Raw genomic sequence first — 22,801 nt, 5'->3', positions numbered from 1 at the left:
TAAACTTATTTTATACTACCTACCTCCTCCATAATATAATCTAGCCATTCAGACAACTTGGATTTTACAAAATCTGTTATTAACTAGCTACATGACACAAGTCAAATAATTTCCCTTTTCTAAGACTCACATACATACATATATACATATATATATTCATTGGTGTGTATATATATATATATAGGTATATATAAATTCAACATACTAACTCTCAAGGAGCAGCTAGGTGACTCAGTGAATAAAGTGCACAGTCTGGAGTCAGGAAGACTCATCTTTCGGAGTTCAAACTAGCTGTGTGAACACATAATACTGCCTATTTCTTCATCTATAAAATGAGCTAGAAGGAAATGACAAAGCACTCCAGTATCTTTGGCCAAAAAAAATGCTCAAGTGGAATCACAAAGAGTAGGACATGACTGGAATGACCTAAAAACATCAGCAATTAAAACTTTCAAAACTGTCTTGCTTGTTTTCTTATTGGCCTTTTCCCTCCTGGGCATTTTTTTAAGGTGCTTCAGTGATACTTCCTTCTCTCTGCTCGCCCCCCCCCCCATCACTTCTCTCTGTCCCACCACCACCACATCCTTCCCAACCCCTCATTCCCAGAGAAAGAATTAATAAATAATATTGGTTAGGTAAAGTCCTAGAAGTACTAAAGGGATCAATTATGGTAACATGCTTGTCTCTCAGTCCAAATATTATTCCCAGTTTGGGAATATACAGCTAAATAAAGCAAGTGGAAAGTATGTTTGTTCTGCAGAAAAAAGGCTTGGATTTGAATTCTACCTCTGATGAACTTGGAAAAATCACTCATTTTCCTCAGCTGTATAATGAAAAGACTGACTTCCACAAAGTCCCTATTGCCAAGTCTCAAACTGTGATCCACCAGATTGTAAGCTCCGGAGCTAAAGGTCTTTTCCCTCTTTTGTATTCCTTAGGGAATGCCTGGCACCTAGCAAGGGCCTAATATAAATCTTTACTGTTTGATTAATTGATTCTATGGTCCCATCTTTCACTCCAATTCAAACCTCCACTCATAATCTCCAACTTCATTTCTGAGTCCTAAACCATCATTTCTATCTGCCTATGAGATATTTCCACCTGGGTGTCCTACAAACATCTCACATTCAACATGTCCCAAAACTGAAATAATTACCTTCACCGCAAAACCTCTTCCTCCTCTTTATGCCCTTGTTTCTCTTGGTGGTGGTACCATTCACACAGCCCTGAAACTTTGATTCTTATTTCTCCTTCCTGCGTCATCTCTTATCATCAAGTTCCACCCTTTCTATTTACCCCCTTCATCTTGTTCTTTTTATTTATACTCATGCCATGCTAATTCTGGGTCTTATTAATAGGTCTAGCCCAATCGTTTATGTCATTATATAATTTCTTCCCCATTCTTTCTCATTGCTGCCAGAATAATTTTCAAGTTGTGATCACTTTTCATTCAAAAACAGTACAAAAAGGTACTCTAGCTACCTCCCTAATCAAACTTGGTGTGGCATTCAAATTTCTACACTCAAGCTACCCTCTACTTTCCAAACTTATCTTACATTACTCCCCTGTAATCTAACCAAATCAGACAACTTGGGGCTTCACAGATCTTATTGGTCAGTCATTTTTTTTAGTCATATTCTACTTTCCATAACCCCATTTTGGGTTTGATTTGGTTTTGTTTTTGCAGAGATATTAGAGTGGTTTGCCATTTCCTTTTACAGCTCATTTTACAAATGAGGAACTGAGGGAAAACAGGGTTAAGTGACATAACTGGTGTCACAGCTAATTAAAATCGTCTTATTAACAAATAACATCTCACTTGATCTTCCCAACAACATGAATGGCCAGGTCAAATATTATCTTATTTATCTATGTAATTTTCCCAGATTTCCCTAGTCAGAAATAATCCTCTGAACTCTTGAGAACATTTTTATTCCTCTCTGTGGTACAATGGAAAGAACACTCTCTTTGAAGTCAGAAAAGCATGATTCAAATCCAACTGATTATTGTCTGAGAGGACCTGTTTCCTCATCTACAAAATGAGGAAGGAAAGAAGCAAACATTTATTAAATGCCTGCTATGTGACAGGCACTGTGCAAAGTGAATTATACTATCTCATTTAATTATCACAACAATCCTGGGAAGTAAGTCTTATTACCATTTTCCATTTTACACCTGATAGGGACTGAGGCAAATAGAAATAAATGCCCACAATCAGCTAATAGGTGTTTAAACCAGATTGAAATGAGTCTCTTACTCCAGGCTAAGCATTCTCTACTGAGCCTTCTATAAGGGAAATGTACTAAACAGTCTTTGATGTTCCTATAATCTCAACCTGGAGTACATGAATAGACTTCAGAAGGTCTAAGAACTTAAGTATGCGAAGATTCATTTTTATTTGAATATAGTTGCTTTCCTTTGTAATACTACATATATTGGGTATTTACCTTAGTCTATTATTGTGCTACAAGAAATGATGAGCTGAGAGATTTCAGAAAAAACTGGATAGACTTACATGAACTGATGCAAGGTGAAGTAAGAAAAATGAAAAGAACATTATACATAGTAATAGCAACCTTTTATGATGATTAGCTATGATAGACTTAGCTCTTCTCAACAATACAATGATCTAAGATAATTCCAAAAGACTCATTTTAGAAAATGCTATCCACTTCCAGAGCAGAAACTATGGAGTCTGAATACATATTGAAGCAGAACATTTTCTTTTTTTGTTGGGTTTTTTCCTATTTTTTTTTTGTTCATTATTTTCCATTTCCTCTTCACAACATATAAATCAATATGGAAATATGTTTAATATGATTGCACATATTTAACCTATATCAGATTGTATGCTGTCTTGGGAGGGAGGGAGAAAAATCTGAAACAAAGTTTTACAAAAATGAATGTTGAAAACCACCTTTACGTGTATTTGCAAAAATAAAATACTATTTTAAAATTTTAATGAAAATAAAAGAATTACAAGAGTTAAAAACACTTTATATGATACTCATCAAAACAATCTTGTATGCTAAATAGTATAACTCTTTAACACATACACAATTACTCAGCTAGGAGGATCAAGTTAAGTGACTTGACCAAGGTCAAACAGTTTAACATAGCTAGGATCCAACCTCAGATCTTCTGATTCAAATCCTAATTTTTTTGGTTTTTCCTTTTTTTTTTTTTTTTTTGGATAATGGCTTTTTATTTTCAAAATATATGCAAAAAATAGTTTCAGCATTCACTGTGGCAAAATCTTGTGTTTCAAATATTTCTCTCTGCTTTCTCCCATTCCCCTCCTCTAGACAGCAAGTAATGCAATATAAGTTAAATGTGCAATTCTTCTAAACATATCAAATCCTATTTTTTTCTTCTATAGAAAGCAGTTTTGCTCAGTGAACTGTTTAATAAAGAATCATGTACTATCAACATAAATAACTTCCTAGGTAAGCAATAAGGCTTATATTTTAAAACCAAAGAAGCTGATTTTCATGTAAGCCAGAAAGATGACAATTTTAATTTGGTACCTAGAGAATATCGCAGCAGAATTGCTAACTCAGTGATTCTAAGTACAGGCCAAACTTCACTCTTGTTAAATCTTATGCTTGTGTCAGAATGAACTGTAAAACCCAAAGGTCAAAACATTCTACAAGACATTCATTTACAGATATAAAAATGTATTAACATTAAGGCATACAGTGACAATTAACTATTAACTCAAAGAATCTACCATCAAGGCATTTCCTAAAATAAATCCTCAATCAGTTTGAGTCATGATACTTCCTTGTTTTGAATTATGTGAGCAAGCTCCACTAAGAAAAAAAATCAGTCCAAAATCAAAAGCTGATAACATCAGTCACTAAACAAGCTTTTACTGAACACTGAGTATTACGCCAAAAAACCTTGAGTGCAGTGGATAGAGCACTGGTCCTGGAGTCAGGAATACTTCTTTTCAGAAGTTTAAACTATGTGCCTCAGTTTCTCATCCTGTAAAATGAGCTAGGGAAGGAAAGGGCAAGCACCCTAGGATTTTTGTCAAAAAAAAAAAAAAAAAAAAAAAAAAAACCAAATGAGGTCAAATGAGATCATAGACAGTCAGACAAGGCTGAAAAACAATTGAATAAGAACAGCAAAAATGTTAAACTATCTACAATAAAACAGACACTGTTATTGGTTCTAGAACGGCAACTACTCAGCTAGAGTCCATCCCAGACCTTCTTTTTGGCTTCCTCCAAATCAGTACACAGCTCAGCCTTCACCCCAACAAAAGCCTTTACTGATTCTTCCAGTTCTTAAGAGTTTTTTGGCTGCTGAAATTACTTGTAATATTGATATGATTTAAGGAAAAATAATGAGTCCAAAAGAAGGAAAATAAAACTCAACATTTATGATGTAATGAGCTTCAAATGTAGTCTCATACATTGTTTGACATATTCAATGTGGATATTTGTTTTGTCATACTATGTAACCATGTGCTGAAAACAACTTTATGGGGGAGAGGCTATATTTTTTATTAAAATTTGAGGAGATGAATAGTGAGATTAAAATGTTTTAGTTTAAAAAAATAAAACAAACTTTGCAGTTCTTTAAATAATATGCCTTTCTGCATGTCTTTGTCCTGATGCACTTAAGAATAGGGAAGACTTAAGTCCAAATTGAGCCTCAGACATACTAGCTATATAACTCTGAGAAAATCACTTATCTTTTATCTGCCTTAGTTTTCTCATGTATAAAATGGAAAATAATAACACTTCCCAGGATTGTCTTGAGGATAAAATGACATATTTATAAAACACTTTGCAAACTTTAAAAGTGATGTGTAAATGTCAGCTATCATCTATTTTCTTTAGTTTTTTTGGTTTCCTAGACTTACATGATCTCCAGAAAACTCATCATCTTTCAGCTAGGTGAAGTGGATAGAGCACCAGCCCTTAAGTCAGGAGGACACGAGTTCAAATTTGACCTCAGACACTTAACATTTCATACTTCCTAGTTGTTTGACCCTGGGCAAGTCACTTAGCCCCAATTGCCTCCTCAGGGGAAAAAAAAAATGAAATTGGCTTTGTAACTCAGTCTTCCTCAGAGCATAGCCCAGCTCCAAGACTTCTTTTTATATAATTCTTCTTCTTCCATGAGATTATGAATTTGTTGAGGGGAGAGTATGTATTTTGCCTAGATCCAAAGCTCTATATAATACTCCAGGTATGTCCAGATGTAGCAAGAGTATAGCAGGATTACCACTTCTCTTGTTGAGAATTTGTTGTTCTATTCTTGATGATTCCACTTAGTTTTCTTGGCAAATATTGGAGTAGTCTTCAATTTCCTTCTCCAGCTCATTTTACAGATGAGGAAATAGAAGCTATCAACTTCCTCAACATTTTCCATCTTTCTTTAAAATGAAATGAATACATATCAACAGCGAGGTAGTTCCATAGTGCACAGAGTGCTGGCCTTGGAGTCAGAAAGCCTCCTTCCTGAGTTCAAACCCAGCCTGTGACACTTATTAGCTGTATGACCCTAGGCAAGTCATTTTTTTTTTTTTCTGTTTGCCTCCATTTCTTCCTCTGTAAAATGAGCTAGAGAAGGAATGGCAAATCTTCAGTTTCTCTGTCAAGAAAACCCCAAAGGGATCATGAAGAGCTGGATCTGACTGAAAAATGAGTGAACAACAATAACCACATCCAATGGCTTTTTTTCAGTTCTTATTCTCACTTATCTCTCCATAACTTTTTTATACTGCTGACCAATCTCTTCCTTTAGATATGCTCCTTAAACTTTTAAGAAAATAATTTTCTCCCTAAACTTTAGACAGCACAATCTTTTTTCTTTCTTTTCCAATGTTCTTTCCCTTTCAGGCTCCTAATTTTTTCCCTTTTCTGAAGATGGGTATTCCTAAAGAATCTCTCTTCCCAAGGCAATCTCATTTAACTACAAGTTTCAATTACCAACACTATGCAGCTCACTCTATCTCTTTAACTCTTCTTCTGATCCATTTTATAAGCTCCAGAATCCATATTTGTACTTTCTTCTGAGCATCTCAATCTTGATATTTCAGCTGATTCTTTTTCCGAAAAAGTAATGCCTACTTCTGATTTTTCCACTTCTTTGTAAAGCACCACCATTCACATGGTCTTAAAAGTCCGTAAACAAGATTATTTCATGCAAAAGAAGCAGCTGTTGTTTGTCCTTCATTCTTGAAGACCATGACATCAGGAGTGATGCCATAACATGCAAATGAACTGGATTTAAGTGAGAGAGGGCTGTGCAAGGTCATCTGCCTCACTTTCCCTTCCAGAGTCATCTAGGTCCAGCAGTGAAACACAAAGTCAGCATGGTATATAGTACAATGAAAAAGATAATTGAATAAGCTACAGTGGTGCAGTGGACAGAACACTTAACTTAAAGTCAAGAAGTCCTGGGTTCAAATCATTCCTTATATACTTAGTAAGTAAGCCAAAAATAGTCACTTAGCAACTCTGTGCCTCAGTGAGCTTACCTGTTAAAATGAAGGTGCTAGATTAGTCTAAGGTGCCTTGTAATGCTCAAATTTATGATCTTAGGATTGATCCTATAAAATCAAAGGACATGATGTCAAAGTCCTTTGTTACTTCCTATTATCTGTGTGAATCTGAATCTATGGACCTATTTCTTCATCAGTTAAAAAAGAAAAAAAGGTTAAGTGTGGGAGGGTGGAGGTGGAACAGATAAACTAAGCTCACAACCCATCAATTATTAGGTCTTACCATTTCCAAGAACAGAAAAAGTGCTAGGTCTGGGTCAAAAGACTCTGGTTCAACTGTGAGGGCTTCCACTTAACTTTCTGTATGATTTAGAAGTCATATGACTTCTCTAACTTGAGTTGCTTCCTCTATAAAAATGAAAAACTTGAATTAAATTATTTCCAAAATCTCTCCAAATTCAAAATTTATGATACTATTGCCAATGGCACCACTCTAGTTTGATCCTCAATATCACTAAGTCAAGATTTTTTTTTCCAGTAACCTTCTTATTGGTCTCACTACTTCCATTCTTCTTTCTCTTCAATCTATCCTTCTTCTATAATAACTAGAATAATTTTTTTACACACATAGATCTGGTTATCTTATTCTTTTACTTTAAAATTTAAAAAATGGCTCTCATTGACATTGATATTAAAAAGTTTAAATCCCTATGTTTTCCTATTTCACAACCTAGCACCACCCTCCTCTTATCTTGTTTTATCTTATCTCAAACTGCAGATCTCCAAAGCATTCTAGTCCACATTTCAGCCAACCCTATATAACATCACCTGGTCTCCAAATGTCTATTTTACCTTTATGTCTCTGCTCCTTTGCTCAGATTGTCCAAGTTGGTGTCTTATTTCTCCAGCTAAAATTTGAATTTCTTAAAAGGAAAAGCTATACTTTCCCCTAATTCCTAGCATTTTAATCTGCATATCATAGGCACTTAATAATGGTTGATCTGATTAACAACAAATATTAGTATTTTATTAATTTTTTTGGATTGGAATTATAAGATTCAAAAGTATGAGGAGAATCTCTTGTTAATGCAAATCAACACTTATTGTACATTACAGTCAATAAGAGTAAATAACTTGTTCAGGAACTTCTGAAATCAAATGGGATAATATATGTGAAATATTTTGAAAACCATATCAAATAAGGGTTAGATATTATGTCAGAGATGTCTATTTCTGAGGTCAACTCTATATTACACTGCCCCTCCTTTGGGATAGTCACTTAAATAAATATTATAAAACAGAGCCAAATAAGGCTCTAATATGTGGATAAATTTTGTCCTTGACAATAAGACTTAAATCTTTCCCACGATCTCTTTCACTTTTAACTCATGGGCAATTTTTCTACTCAAAGATAGACAAGTAGAAAGTTTAAGCAGATGATAGTTAAGGGCTAATTTAAAAAATTTAAGAAGAAATTTGGCCATGTTTGAAGGCTTCATATTAAAGAGATGGGATGATTCAAGTTGCAATGTCCTGCAGAAGATGAGAAATTATGGCATCAAGGGCTTCTCTGTGTAAGGGTCATCTCATATCAAAAAATAAAGTTAGACATAGTTGAAAAGCACTCAGTTGAAGAGAAGGGCTAAGAATGGGAAAAGGCAGCTGGATGACATGGTGAACTGACTGTAGGATTTGGCAATCTAAAAGACCTGGATCCCTCAAATCCTCCCTCAGGAACCTACCAGTCCTGTGCAAACCACGTAAGTTCTCTCAATAAGACCCTCAACATCTATAACAAGGGGATAATAATAATACACATTAGACAGGATTCTCATTAGGATCAAACAAGATAATGTATGCAAAAGTATTTTACAAACCTTAAAAGGCTTTATAAATAGTAGCTATTGTCATTAAAAAAGGGAGCTCAAGGTATATAGGGTACATGGGCAGAAAGGGAAGGGAAGTTGTGAAGGGCATTAGAGAGGTTTCCATGGGAGAATAGAAAAATGCTTTGCAGTAATGAGGGCCCAGATAAAGTTAGAAAACATGCACAAAAAGTCACCCCAGTTATGTGACTTCCACCTATCGTTTTCATACTTAAAGTTCATTTTTGCTGATTCTTCCTCTTTCAGTTCAGCTGTTTGAATACAACCGGGGAAGGATGTTTGTAAAGTTGTTTTTCTGGCAGTTTTTTTCCTCAAACTGAATAACCACAGACTTTCACCTGAAGTCTTGGGGCGGGGAGGGGAGAAATACATTTGTGCAAAATGAATAGTTGATGTGTGTGTGAAGGACACACAGCCAAATGGGTATAGAGAACTTAAGCCAATGATTTTACCATCACTGTACTCAAATAACTAACTAATCTGTGAAGGACTACATCTATTTTGTTTAAAAAAAAAAAAAAAAAAAGAAAGAAAGATAGAAAGAAAGAAAGAAAGAAAACTTTTGAAAATTACAAAGAATTTGTTTAACACTGATTTTTTAAATTTGAATTGCTCTCCTCCCTGGCCGTTCTAAAATAAACCTCAAAAGTCCTATCACTTTTTTTCTTTTTGGTTTGGTTTCCTTTTCTCTGATTTTATTCTTCATATAAATTTTTCTTATTGATACCAAGAAGATCGTGGTCATCAGTTTCCCTATTCAAATTGAGAAATTATAAAAATTTTTAAAGAAACTGAACACTAAAGTAGAGAAAATATAAGAAATAGGTCATGTTTATTGATAACTATATGATATCAAAATTAGGATAAAACAATTTATTTACCCTTGTAAATAAGTGACCTATAAGCACAAGATCTACTATAGTGTTTTACCTATAATAGGTGCTTCATATACATGTGGAAATGGATAGAAAAGAGGAAAGAAATTGAATGTTAAGTAATTATAATGGGTGACCAAGGTTGGCCCGAAATAAGAAAATGTCCATCCTTGCCTTCTTTTTTTGCAGAGGTGGCAGACAATTGATACCAAACACTGCAAAAGAGCTCAAGCTCAGTGGGCAGTTACTAACTTGTCTTGGTTTTCTTTAACTACTTTTTAATTCTTTGTTAGCAAGGGTAGCTCATTGAGAAGAGATATATTGAGAAGAGATATATTGGAAAATGACGGTCATTTAAAAATAAAAGATATCAATAACATTTTTAATTAAATTAATTTTCTTGAATTAAATTACATTATGAGATAGTTTTGCTGTTATCCTTTCTCAAGAAGACTTCTGTAGTAGGTTCCCCATTCATATTTCTGAATTTTAGGGACATTAAAGAATTGGCATACAAGGCTACTTTTCTGCTAACTCTCCCAAAACTTGTGAGGCAGATTTTTAATCAAGAATTCTCAAATTAAATGTTGCAGATGGTATAGATAATGCATAACTTCTGCCTTCGAGGAAATTTCATTCTAAAACTAAATAACATTAAAATTAGGTTATATAAGTTTACAACAAACTCTGTATTCTCTTATTCCTTGTCTTTGTATCATGCTATTCCAGCTGTTCCTGCACAGTCCTGCCCAAGTCAGCACTTCAAGTGAGCAAACTTAACCTTCACATCTATAGACCTCTCTAGGGAGAAGCCATTCTGATTGCTTCTTCTTAGCTGTTTTATGCTTAGCTTTTCACATAATCCAGAGCTTTGTTTATTGTTTATAATTTTTAAAAATTTTTTCCAGCTCTGTATCCTTGTAACTTCCTTCAAATCTGGATTTAAAATGCAGAGGAAATTTCTCAGGAAATAACTCTCCAGTCTCAGTAACTGCTGACATTTTTATTTAAAGCAAAGCCTAGGTCCAGTATTTCTGATCTAATGGAAATGCTGCATTCCTGAGCCCTTTTCTTTTGCCCTCCTCTATCCCCTACCTCTCCCTTAATCAAAAGACAGAATTGGGAACCAGAAAGTATCCTGAATATTCCCTTTAAACTCAAAGTACATTAACATTCCTGTTTAATGTGTAGCAGTTCACAGAAATGGATAATAAAGTTATCACTCTCTCCCACAATGGTCTGTTTGTGTTATTCACTTAAGTATATAAAGTTTCACTTTGTGAAAAAAGAAAAAAAATCGATCTTTGCTGTATAAAGTTTACAATTGATTAAAAAAAAAATTGTTAATATAAAGACAGAAGTTGTTAATAACAATATGGACTGTCAGTCCCCAAAATGATCCTTGTAATGTCAGAATTTCAGTTATGTTCTTGCATCCCTAATCTTAAAATATTTATTTTTGATTAGGTTAAACTGAGCTATACCCTACTTGCTGCTAACCAACACCCCAGGGATTTTGCCTGTGAGAGAGGCCCAGCTGAAGGATGCTACCCTTTTAATGTCTTTCCCCCTTCATTAGGATTTAATATATAAAAGGAAAAACCAGTCAGAATCAAGTGGTCTTCCTTAACCAGATGGCCAAGGGCCAGCCACTGGGGTCTCATGATTAGGCCTTGTTACCTCACCTAAAAACTAGTTTTATGAATCTCTTTAATTGGGAAAATCCATGGGACATTCCCCTAATGTGGCAGGTTTGCTACCCTGTTATCTCAATTAAAGATACTTTATTCCTCAACTCACAACTTTGATTTATTTTAGAACTTAACACAATCAATGTCTTTCTGACACTGCTTCTCAGGAACTAAGACGGAGAGATACAATAAACGTAAATAGGATTAGCCCTATCAGATATTTTGCCTTTAACCTTCTTGGTGGGTATGACCCCATTTGATAGTAGTTACAACTATCAGAAACTACCTTAATAGAGTTACGTGGACTACAGAGAAAAATTTTGAACTATGATTATGGAAAGTGAACTGAGGCCACCTAGTTGTTTAGATACTCTTATTTCAAATTCTCTGATGACTAGCAAAATTGTATGTAAACACTCCACATGTTTTGGTCGTCTGATAATCCTTCCATCCTAGGAATAGAAGGAACCACTTCAAGAATTTGATGGTAAATTTTAGGGAGTAATCTGAGGCACATGGAGGTTTAAATAACTTTTAGGGAGCCTTCCTAAAGCACAGAGGTTAAACTCAGGTTTTCCCTAATGGAAACCAAATACCTCATCCACTACACCTATACATAACCCACTGTTGGGGATTACATATAATCCCCAAACTCACTTAACTTCTCAGTATGTTAGCTCTCTAAGAATATAGACTCAAAAGTTAAGACTAAAAATACTGCTGAGCACTTACTAGTCTATATTGATAAGGGGGAGAGGGAGAAGGGAGAGAAAGAAAGACACACACACACAAAGAGAGAGAGAGAGGGGTGGGAGGTGGGGAGGGAAAGATCTGCACATGATAAAAATCACCTGTCTGGACTAAGAAAAAAATTCAAAGTAATGTTTTTTATGAGCAAATGATGCATCTTATTCAATTCTGGCTTTTGAATTTTAAAGCAACAGTCAATCAGAAAAAAGCTAAGACAGCTTTAACTGAGCAGATATTTATATAATGCTATGGATATACCCTATTCTAAACATCAGCATATAAGCAGTATTAACATGATAAAATTGTTTCACTTCTTTGTGTAGTTCCTTCCAGCCCTCCCAACCAAAAAACATGTTTTTCTTTTGCCTTTAAAAAAAAACCCCATATTTCAAGCATCCTTGAAATAAACTAAATTACTTCCCTTTTCCTTAAATCTTATGGGGGAGGGGAAGTTACTTCTGCTATTCTTCATAGAACTGCAAATTAGCTATGATTGGGATCTACAAAGACATTTTCTTTTATGACAATTTTTCCTTGCATAGCATACTACTATCAATTCCAGCAAGCATGTATTAAGCACTTTGTATGTGGCAAGATTCTCATAGATTTCAGAGACTGAATTTAAACACCAAGGAAAAATATTCAGCACTCAAGTAACCTTCTAAAGCAGTTACTTAGTCATTAAACAATTGCTTCAGGAGTACTAACAACTAAGATTAAGTGCTTTCAGGTAGCAAAGCCCAGTACTAAACATAGTGGAGATACAAAGTTTTGATAAGACTCAGTCCACAAAGTAGACAGTTAACCAAAAACTACACTAGATTTCACGCTGTACAAAAGCTAAGCATTTCGTAGGCAACCAAGACCCTACAAGAACTAACAGCCAGTGGAAGGTGCAACCCTTGGAATGATTTTTAAATATCTGCCAGTTTAATTCTCCAAAAGCCTCGCTGATTTCTTAATTATGAAGAGAAAGAGCAACATTTAATCACTTTAAAGACCAAGGTTTCAACTTACTTTTCCTGGTCAGCAAAACCGATGGAACCGTTATTAACAAAATGACTGCAACTGCCCCCAACAACGCTGCGATACCCCACACAGTCTACGAAAACAGGAAATGATGGGAAAAATTAGAATGATATATTATTGATAATTCTATATTTGTTTGTAAATTGGACACGTGCAAATCTGGAGGGGGGAGGGAGAGGGGAAAGGGAGGGAATTGTGAAGAGAAAGGGGTTTGTAGGAAGGCTTGTGTTGAGGATCTCTAGAAGAGATCTGAAACTTCTCAAATTAGATAAATTAAATTCCCAACATTTTATAGGCAAGGAAACTGAGACCCAGAGAGATCAAGGAACAAGTGTCAAAGCTGTTATGGAAAGTAAGACTTGTGGACTTCCTCAGTTCATCTTGCTAACCTCTCTTCACACTATGAACAATAACCCAGTGGAACAGGCACTTGTGAATATTAGTACCAGAGTTTGCATGTGATTATGACTTAGGAAAATGATCATTTATATCCTTGAAAGCATAAGAACTGTTTCTTTGGTATATATTTGAATGAAAATAAAACTTTTACCTCTAAACCTACTACTACGTATGACAAACTATATGTGCATTTCCTATCTTTGTAACATAACCCTATTACCAGTGTTCCCCATTCCTACTCTACATCCCCCCCCAAAAAAAAAAGTCCTCTGGGACAAAAACCAAGAGTGCAAAAAATTCTCAGGCACCTTCCCTCGTCTGACTAGAAAGACAGCATAAATCCACTGAAACCTGAGTGCAGCGTTCCGTGGCGCACAAGTTTCAATGAAGAGGAAGGACAATGACCCAAAAAAATAAGAGCTGAAGAAAGGCAATATGCTACTGCTTACTGACCTTCATCGTCGGGAACACCTCTCAAGCTGGTCTTCCCTGAGCCAAGGTAGAAAGCAAAAGTTAAGAGGGGAGAAGCGGGCGTTCTGCTTTTCGTTTTCTCCGAGTGCGGTGTCACAGGTCGTTCCCAAGTTTCCAGCCCTGGGTTAAACATTAGTAAGGAAGGGCTGAGACTCCGGTTAACTCAGTCCCGGCGCCCAGCGGTTGCAAGGAACTCGCAGCTGGGCGGCCGCTGGGACAGAGGAGAGAACTGTGGGTCGCCCCCACCCCACCCTCATCTCCCCGCCAACCTCACTCCACCCAGGGACAGACGGAGGGGCCCAGTTTGTGGGCACCAAGGCGAGCCCTGTTGGAGAGGCGTGGGCTGCACCTTCCGCAAGGAGGGTTCCAGCTGTGTGCCTCTGGAGGAAAGAGAGGGGATCAGATGCCGAGTGAGGGACCTCCTGGCCCGCCCCTCCCCCTGTCTGGAGGTGGTGCTTGGCCCTGGTAAAGTCTTTTAGGGTCGGGAGTTAGTTTGGGCAGTCCCGGAACCAATGCCTCTGCGTGTGTGTGGATGAGAAAAGAGATCTTTGTCCCTACCTGAGTGAAGAGATCTGCACCTTTAGAAACGGAAGGTGGGATAGCAACCTGGCGCATTGAAGAGTTAGGGGAACTATAGGAATTTCAAGTTCGACAGTCTAGCTGGAACTGGATCACCACCCCATAAGTAGAATGCCATTCTCTCCACACCTAGGCTTCTGGGAATTCTTCAGTCCTTCGAGCATTTGCAATGAGGCCACCAAACAACAGGAAGCTTTTTCTGAATATCTTTTCCTGTTTAATCCTCTAAATACAAGTTACCTTATTTATCCAGAATAAACAATTTATCCCCATCTCCCTTAGGGGCAGGGCAGCCCTTAGGACTAGACTTGCATCTTTAGGGTCAACAAAAAGAGCTTTTCAAATAATAGGTACTTAATAAAGATTATTTGAATTGAACTAAGAAGTTGGCTGTGGGAGGTCTTATCTAGATAAAGGCGGAGATTAGAAGTCAGAGAGGGGAGGAAATGTCCAACTTCTTTTTGGGGGTAATAAAAAAATAACTAGAAACTGTTCGGATTACTGAATAAAGGGCCAGAATGGAAGTCAACTGGATTCGAGTTATGCATTTCACTTACTAGAGGAGTGACCTGAAAACCAGATTTCTATGTCCCATACTACTGCGGAAGAGTTGAATATGAACTACAGAAGAGGATGGGCAATGGTAGAAATCGTTTCTTCTGAATTACCTTCACTTGTACAATCAGAGGTCTGAACCATTCCTACTCTACTTGCCACCCCCACTCCTTAGCATGCACACACACACACACACACACACACACACACACACACACAGCAAGACAGACCTTTTTGTCTCACAAGACCCTACCTTCAGATGTGAGCTGACACTACTCAATCCTAGACACATAGGGTCGCATGTCCATTCAATTCTGAAAAGTAACTTCCATATTTTATTTTTTATATGTTGTTTGTGTATACTCAATGTATAGAGAGTATTAGGAGATAAAGTGGATAGAGCTCTGGGCTGGGAGCCATCAAGACTTATGTTTTTGAGTTCAGATCAACCTCAGCCACATACTAGTTGTAAGACCATGAGCAAGCCAATTAACCCTCTTAGTCTCAGTCCCTCATCAGTAAAATGAACTGGAAAAGACAAAGCTCTGTAGTATTTTTACCCAAAGAAAACTTTAAATGCGGAGTTGGACAAAACTGAAATGACAATAGCATGCATGGGTAATCTCTTCCATTAAAATGGAAGCTCCTTGAGTGAAATGAGCAGGACCAGGAGATCATTATATACTTCAACAACAATACTATATGATGATTAATTCTGATGGACCTGGTCTTCTTCAGCAATGAAATGAGCCAAATCAATTCCAATAGAGCAGTAATGAATTGAACCAGCTTCACCCAGCGAAAGAACTCTGGGAGATGACTATGAACCACTACATAGAAGTCCCAATCCCCCTATTTTTGTGCACCTGCATTTTTGATTTTCTTCACAGGCTAATTGTCCACTATTTCAAAATCCAATTCTTTTTGTAAGCAAAATAACTGGATGTGTATACTTATATTGTATTTAATTTATACTTTAACATATGTAACATGTTTTGGTCAACCTGCCATCTGGGGAAGAGGGAGGGGTAAGGAGGGGAAAAATTGGAACAAAAGGTTTCACAATTGTCAATGCTGTAAAATTACCCATGCATATGATGACGCCTAGATTTGGGGTACCTAAATGAAATTAGGGTTTAGTTGAGGTCTAGTGCCAGGTTTGGAGTACAGGAAATCAAATGGAGCTCCCCTGCAACCCCATTGGCACTAGGATATGGTGGTAAATTGAGGTCTAGTAGCGGGGCCAGTCGCCAAGAAAAGCAGTTATCGCTGGAAAAGCTAGATTGACAAAAGAGGTTTATTATGGGATTTGGAAGTAAGGAAATAGGTGAAGGTAGAGACAAAAAGGGCACTGGACAGAGGAGTCAGTGGACAGAGTGTCCTGACATGTCTGGCATATTTGGGACCTCTTCAAAGAGGGGGGTCCCTGCTTGGCCCCTTTTATAATGGGAGATTTAGCTAGAGGGGCCTGTGGATGTAGCCCCAAAGTTGGCTTAGATCGGATAGGGGCTAGGGCAGGTCCGAATTCAAAGGGACCAGGATTTGTGAATCAAAAGGTAATTACTTTAACTAGGAGGGGCTGAGAATCAGAAAGATAGGAATCTTAAAGGGACCACATCTGCATCACATATAACTTGTAAATAAAAAGCTATAATTTAAAAAAAAAGAAAAAGAAAAAGAAAGAAAGAAACATGAATCAAAGACAAAAAAAAAAAAAATGGAAGCTCTTGGAAGGCAAGGATTATTTCACTTTTTTTTTTCATTGTATTCCCACCATAACTCACACTATAGCAATGATAAGCCCTTAATAGATGTTTATTGATTGATATCTGAAAAGTGGTTTAAGGAGTCAGGACTTAGGTTCAAAATCTTGACTCACAATCTTTATGGCATTAGGCAAATCATTTAATTCACTTATTTGAATTCTTTTAACTAACTAGTAACTAGGTACTCTCTAATATATCTATTCTTATTTTGATTTCAACTCCTAGTTAATTATTTTTTACCTGAAAGCAAAAGATCATCCCTCCAAACAGAAAAAAACAAAAGTGAGAATCAAGTAGTTGTTTTCCTATTTTTAAATAGTCCATTTGGACCCCTCTTCTATTATAATTAGCATTAATCAATTTCATATGCTTCCATAGGAGTCATTATTATAAATTTTTTTATAAGATTACATTGGACCTTTAGCCTTTGTAATACTTGACAGGGATAATTCCTTCCCAGCAGATACTACAGAATCACCACACCAGAAGAATGGAATCCAAAACCAGGGATGGATTCCTAGGGGGAAATGAGAGAAAACAGAAAAAAAGGAAATTCTTGTGGAGGCATTAAGGTTAAAGATGAAAAGGAAAGGAAGGAGGAAAAAGGATGTTGGGTGAAGATACCCAAGTTAGCTTCTGAACCTTCTGTCCCAGTTTTTAACATTTTTCTTTGTCTTGGATGTCTTTGGAAGAAACCTGTAGTGATTCCTTCTCTGCATAATATTTTTAAATGTATAAGATTACAAGTGAAGCAAATTATATTGGAAGTTAACTATCTTTTTTTTTAAAAAAACAAATCTTGCATTTAGATTGGATAAAAGCAATTTCATCTCAACTGAAGCTATAATATGGGGCCCAAGCAGAAAATTCCATCTCCCATCATAGTGATGCAATGTGATTTTGGGCTCCCCTGATCCTGGGGCTTCTGTTCTAATAAGTCCTTGATCTTCTAACTTTAGAATCTGCCTCAGAAAATTGTGCACACACAATCTATCTGAACATCACCTTTAATTCATTTGGAGATTACTTCCTAATCTTACCATCCAGTCATAGAATTAACATAATCTATGATTGAAAGCTGTATAAAGTGTAATTCCTTGCTTCAGTCTCTTTATTGGATTCTACTTAGAATTTAATCCACTCTGTAATGATGTTGATGTGGGAAATATTCCTTTCTAGATTCCCACCCTCTCCTAGTCAATTATGTAAAATACCTTTTAACTCACAAATCCTGGGCCCTTTGAATTCCAATAGAAGATCTGACCTGTCCCAACCCCACCCGGATTTGAGCCAACTTTGGGGCTACACCCAAAAGCCTCTTGATCTAAATCTCCCATTATAAAAGGGAGACACTGGGACCCCTTCTTGGCAGAGATTCCAAGCATGCTATCCATGTGAGGACCCTTTGTCCACTGGACCCTCTGTCCGGTGCCCTCCTTATCTCTATTTTCATCTATCTCCTTACTTCCAAACCCAATAATAAACCTCTTTTATCAATCTAGTTCTCAGGCCAATAAATGCTCTTATTGGGAACTCGAGCTACTACTAGATCCCATTTATTGCTGTATCCTTGCACCAAATCCAAGGGGATTGCAGGGGAGCTCCATTTGGCTCCCTGTACCCCGAACCTGCCACTAGACCTCAACTAAACCCTAATCTCATTTAGATACCCCAAATCTAGACCTCAACAGTGTCACATTGTTTTTAATAAACTTTGCCCCTTGACTAGGAGATGGGTTCAAGCTTTCAAATTCTTTTGAGACATCCCTAGACACAGGTCTGGGACTTTTGGGGTCTCCTCTTTTCAACCTCAAGAATAGAATGCCCCCTACTTCCTTCAAAATGGAAATTTCTGACTGTGGTAATCCATCAGTATCAATTATGATCAATCAGTTCTGATATAAACATAAATCACGAAATAAAATGACTTTTATAAAAAGAGAAAAGTGTGGAAAGCAGGAGGATTACAATGATTACTTGAGTTTAGTGTGGATTCAAGCAATGGGGATGGAAGAAGATGTACAAAGGCTAGTGAAAGGGAGAAGAGAACTAAAAAGAACAGAGATAATATATTTTTTAAAACCTACCTGAAAACTTCACTTAAAAATATCTTTCTCTGTGTTCCTGCCAAGACCAGTAGAAACTGTCCATGGAGATAACAGAATGTCCTTCATGGCATCATGGATGTGTACCTCAATGGGAACAATGCAAATGTATCATAGATTTCTTTATTCTTTCCTTAGTATTATTTAAGAAGTCTTATAATCACATAATTATATAAGCCCAGGGGGGGAAAAAAAAAACAGAGGTGGCAGAGAATAAGATAGATAGCATCATGGAAACAATGAACATAAGTTTAGATAGAATTTGAGAGAGAATGGAGGACAGAAGGGCATTGTGTGTTATAGTTTGACGGTCACAAAAAGTAGATTGAACAAGAAGTGAGGGGAGATGAGGCATCTCCTGGATTCAATTCCTATGACTCTCAAATTTATGATAAAATTTGAGCGGGAGAATTTATCTTTTGGAAATCAACAAATTAGGGCTTAATTTATTGTTTTGTTGATCAAACTTAAGAAAGTGATGGAGAAACTGTTATTTGGCAAGCACAATGCTTTGCTAATAGTTGGAGCTTAATAAATGTCTTTGATTGATTTTTAAAAGAATCATATAATTATAGATTAAAAGACACCTTGATACCATCTTGTTTAAACAAACTCCAGCATTTTATACATGAGGAAACTAAGCACTCTAGATCAGTCAATCAATAAGAATATATTAAATAAATGCTATTTCCAACCTTTATGCTAAGTTCTGAAACAAAAGCAAAAAATAAAAATGGTTCTTGCCTTTAAAAGGTTTCTATTGGGGGTGACACTATGCATATCAATCAGTACATAGAAGATACTCACAGAGTAAATGTATGGGAACCATAGAAAAGAAACCACAGAGTAAATGTATGGGAACCATAGAAAAGAAGTCACTAGCAACAGAAAGATCCTGAAAAGACTGAGCTGAGTCTTAAAAAAACCCAGACACTGAAGTAGAGGTTAGAATAGCAAGTGTTCCAAGCATGAAATAGTCAGCTAGTGCAAAAGCATGGAGATAGATGATATACTATCCTGTTTGAGGAACAGCATGGAGACCAGTATGGCTGAATAGCAGAGACAGTGGAGGGAAGTATTATGTAATACTGGAAAAATAGGAGAGAATCCAATTTATGAAGAGTTTTAAATGCCAGTCCGAAGAGTTTATATTTGATTGTATAAAAGGAATTATGAACTTCTTTGTCAATCTGTGAAAAATCCCTTCCCCTTTAAAAATCATATTTTAAATGCATAAAATAAAATATATAAAATTACAAAGAAAATAAATTTATTGAATTTGTTGTCACTACATATATATGTATATACACATATTTATGTATATGTATATATGTGTGTGTTTATATGTATATACATGTGTGTATACTTTTTTAAAACTTGTGGACCCCAAGTTATAAACTCTTATAGAAGTAGTACAGAATCATAGGAATTTGTTGAGTAAACTGAGCTAGCTGTTCAAGGTCACACAGTCCTCTCCTGCTACAATTCTAACTCTATTTACTTTTCCATTTGTCAAGGGGTATTTTGCAGGATGAAATTCAAGGTAAACAAAATAAATCTAGCAGTTCCTTAAAATTCATTGTAATAGTGATATGCACCCATTAACATAACGTTTTATGGAACTTATTGACTCTTAAATATATGTACATTCTGTAAACTCTAGAAGAGTCTTCCTCTTTTTAAAACTCCAACAATATCTAATAGCAAGTTCCACAAGGTCAAGGTGCTCAACAGATATTGTAGACCAATTGATGAGAGCATGGATATTCAGGAAATTTAAGTCAAGAGACCTTGGTTTGAATCTCATCTCTGCTATTTATTACCTTTATGACATTGTGTATGACCTTTATGACAGTTTCTTCAGGTGAGATTCATATGTCTTTTCTCATCTTTAAAATGAAAAAATCACACTATGAGGAATTTCAAAATGTTGGCACATGGGCTTCCTTAGGCTCCTTGATTTTATTGGTATCTTTTCCCTATTCTGTAGATAATGAAAACAACAAATGTAGATGAAGAAAAACTTAAGATTTAGGTAGTTTTGTAAGAAAGAAATAATACGTATGTTCTTCATCTGACAAATAGGGGTATTATACCTTAACTCAAAGGGTTATTTTGAAGATTAAATAAAATGATATTCATAAAGTACTTTATATAAGTTAAAACAATATATAAAATCAGCTATTATTATTGTAATAATAGCTTAAAACTTAAAGACTCCTAATTTGTATTTGAGATCATGAAACTAAATTATCTGTAATGTCTCTTCTAGCTCTGTCTTTTCATTTCAAAGTAGACCAAAAGTCTAATTCTTATAGGCTGATTGATATGAGACTTTCCTACCTCTTTGGTAAAATGTAATGATATCCATTTCCAAGTTAAGAAAAAATAAGTGAAAGCATGGATGAAAAAGCATTTGTTAAGTATTTATTTTATGCAAAGCACTGTGTTAAGTGGTGGGAATATAAATAAAAAAGAAGATAGAACCTGTCCTTAAAGAGTTCATATTCTAATGGTGTTAGTGTACTTCTGGGGGAGATAACACTTGTAGGTTTCAGCTATGACATGGAAAGATTTTGTGGTCCTTAAGGTGCAGTAGCAAAGCTGAAGGTAGTGATGTATTTTTTTAATGTCTTTTCTACTGATAAAATCATATTCATTTCTGATCTTGAACCATTTGACAATGCTAAGGTTTTTGATGTCAAGAGCTGTCTTCTCTGGATCTCCAATAGCTGTGGTTGCTGAGGAAGTAGTTACTGCAGCACCTGCAAAAGCAGTTGCCAGCTCCTATCTGTACAAAGGTAGCTTCTCAGGATTATGGATTCAGGGACTCAACTGAAAACAGGATCAGTGCTTTGGGTGGTATTGGCAGTCTTGGGCATTTTGGGGCATCCTTTTGGAGTTACTTGTCTATGACAATTGGCTGGTGAGGTGGGTGGATCCATCTCCACAGAATTACAACTGTGGAATGCAAGAATGCTTTTTAAGAGCTAAAAGACTGATGCTCTCTACCTTTCTCTAGTATTTGATGATGTTCTCTATTCACTTAAATGATACCATTGGGGGCCCTGATCCAGAGTAGGTGAATAGCAGAACAACTAACTCCAGATTAAAAAAAAAGAAAAAAAATTTTGCTAATAGTATCTTTTGTCCTTTCCTTATTAATTCCTCCTTTTGGAGTTCACTGGTGCTTAGTGATCCCATGCTGACACTTAAATACTTATAGTTCCCAACTCTGGGATCCTACCTTAGGATCACCCTGTAAGACTATGTCCTAATACTTCCAAGCTTTCCTGCTTTTCCTCACTATGAAATTTGTCCCAGCTCAGATCCAATTTCTCTTTTGCTCTACTACATATCTGGACTAGCTAATTTGATAAATTTGTTTTAACTTAAATGTTTTGGTTGATACTGGTTTTGTATGTTACTCTGCTCAGATTATATCATATCAGTCATCTTAAGTCATCTGTAAGAAGTGAATGAGTAAGGGTCATTGTTTCTCTTCCAACTGGTCTTTGAAGCCTTTAGGGAAAGGGAGAATTCTGTTCATACAGAAGTGATGAGACAAGGTAGTTTAGAGAACTGGTATGGACTTAGAGTTTGAGACTGGAGAAAGGAAAAGGCAGGGCCAGTGATGAGCCAGTGAATACACATTTATTGATTTTGGTTATATCCAGCTATTTGTGACCTCATTTGGAAAATTCTTGGCAAAGATAATGGAGTAGTTTAGCATTTCCTTCTCCAGCTCATTTTACAAATGAGGACATTGAGGTAAAAAGGGTTAAGTGACATGCTCAGGATTACAAAACTATTAAATGTCTGAGGATAGATTTGACCTCAGAAAAACAAACCTTCCTAACTCCAGGCCCAACACTCTTTGATATTGCACCACCTAGCAGTCTCATGACTAAGCATTCATTCAGCTCTTACTATGTACTTACCACTATGCTAAGTGCAGGGATACAATGAGGTAAAAGGCTTTCCCTGTCCTCAGGGAATTCCCAATCTAATGGAAACTGGTGGTTGCAGGCTCCATCTTGCCAAGACCTGATGCTATATTCACTTCTCTTATGCCCTGAGCAATTAAGATAACTTAGGAAAGATCTAATTAAAAGTCCTTGACATTGACTCAGCACCGATAGGAAAAATGTTGGCTCCCAAGCCTATATCCCATGCTTTCAACCAAAGCTAAGCTTGGCTTGTGAGTCATTATGTAAAGAGTAGCCTAATAAAAA

At 36.2% G+C, this 22,801-nt stretch overlaps 1 protein-coding gene across 2 annotated transcripts in view; it reads right to left on the bottom strand.

Moving 5' to 3' along the window:
* DPP4 (dipeptidyl peptidase 4) overlaps positions 1-14,237 on the bottom strand; it is a 102,821-nt gene extending 88,584 nt beyond the window's left edge. The window contains exons 1-3 of one of the 2 annotated variants that reach the window (XM_051986262.1): positions 14,120-14,237; positions 13,544-13,681; positions 12,680-12,764 (exon numbers count right to left, since the gene is read on the bottom strand). In XM_051986262.1, the coding sequence (XP_051842222.1) occupies positions 12,680-12,764; positions 13,544-13,549 (91 nt within the window). In that variant the 5' untranslated portion in view covers positions 13,550-13,681; positions 14,120-14,237. Of the gene's footprint in view, positions 1-12,679; positions 12,765-13,543; positions 13,761-14,119 lie in introns of those variants that run through there. The other variant, XM_051986261.1, reaches the window with a different exon arrangement.
* Positions 14,238-22,801: the final 8,564 nt, after the last annotated feature.

This window comes from Antechinus flavipes, chromosome 3 (genome assembly GCF_016432865.1).
Source record: "Antechinus flavipes isolate AdamAnt ecotype Samford, QLD, Australia chromosome 3, AdamAnt_v2, whole genome shotgun sequence".
Lineage (NCBI taxonomy): Eukaryota > Metazoa > Chordata > Mammalia > Dasyuromorphia > Dasyuridae > Antechinus > Antechinus flavipes.
The sequence above is the reverse complement of the archived record's forward strand: the minus strand, read 5'-3'. Positions and strand labels throughout refer to the sequence as shown.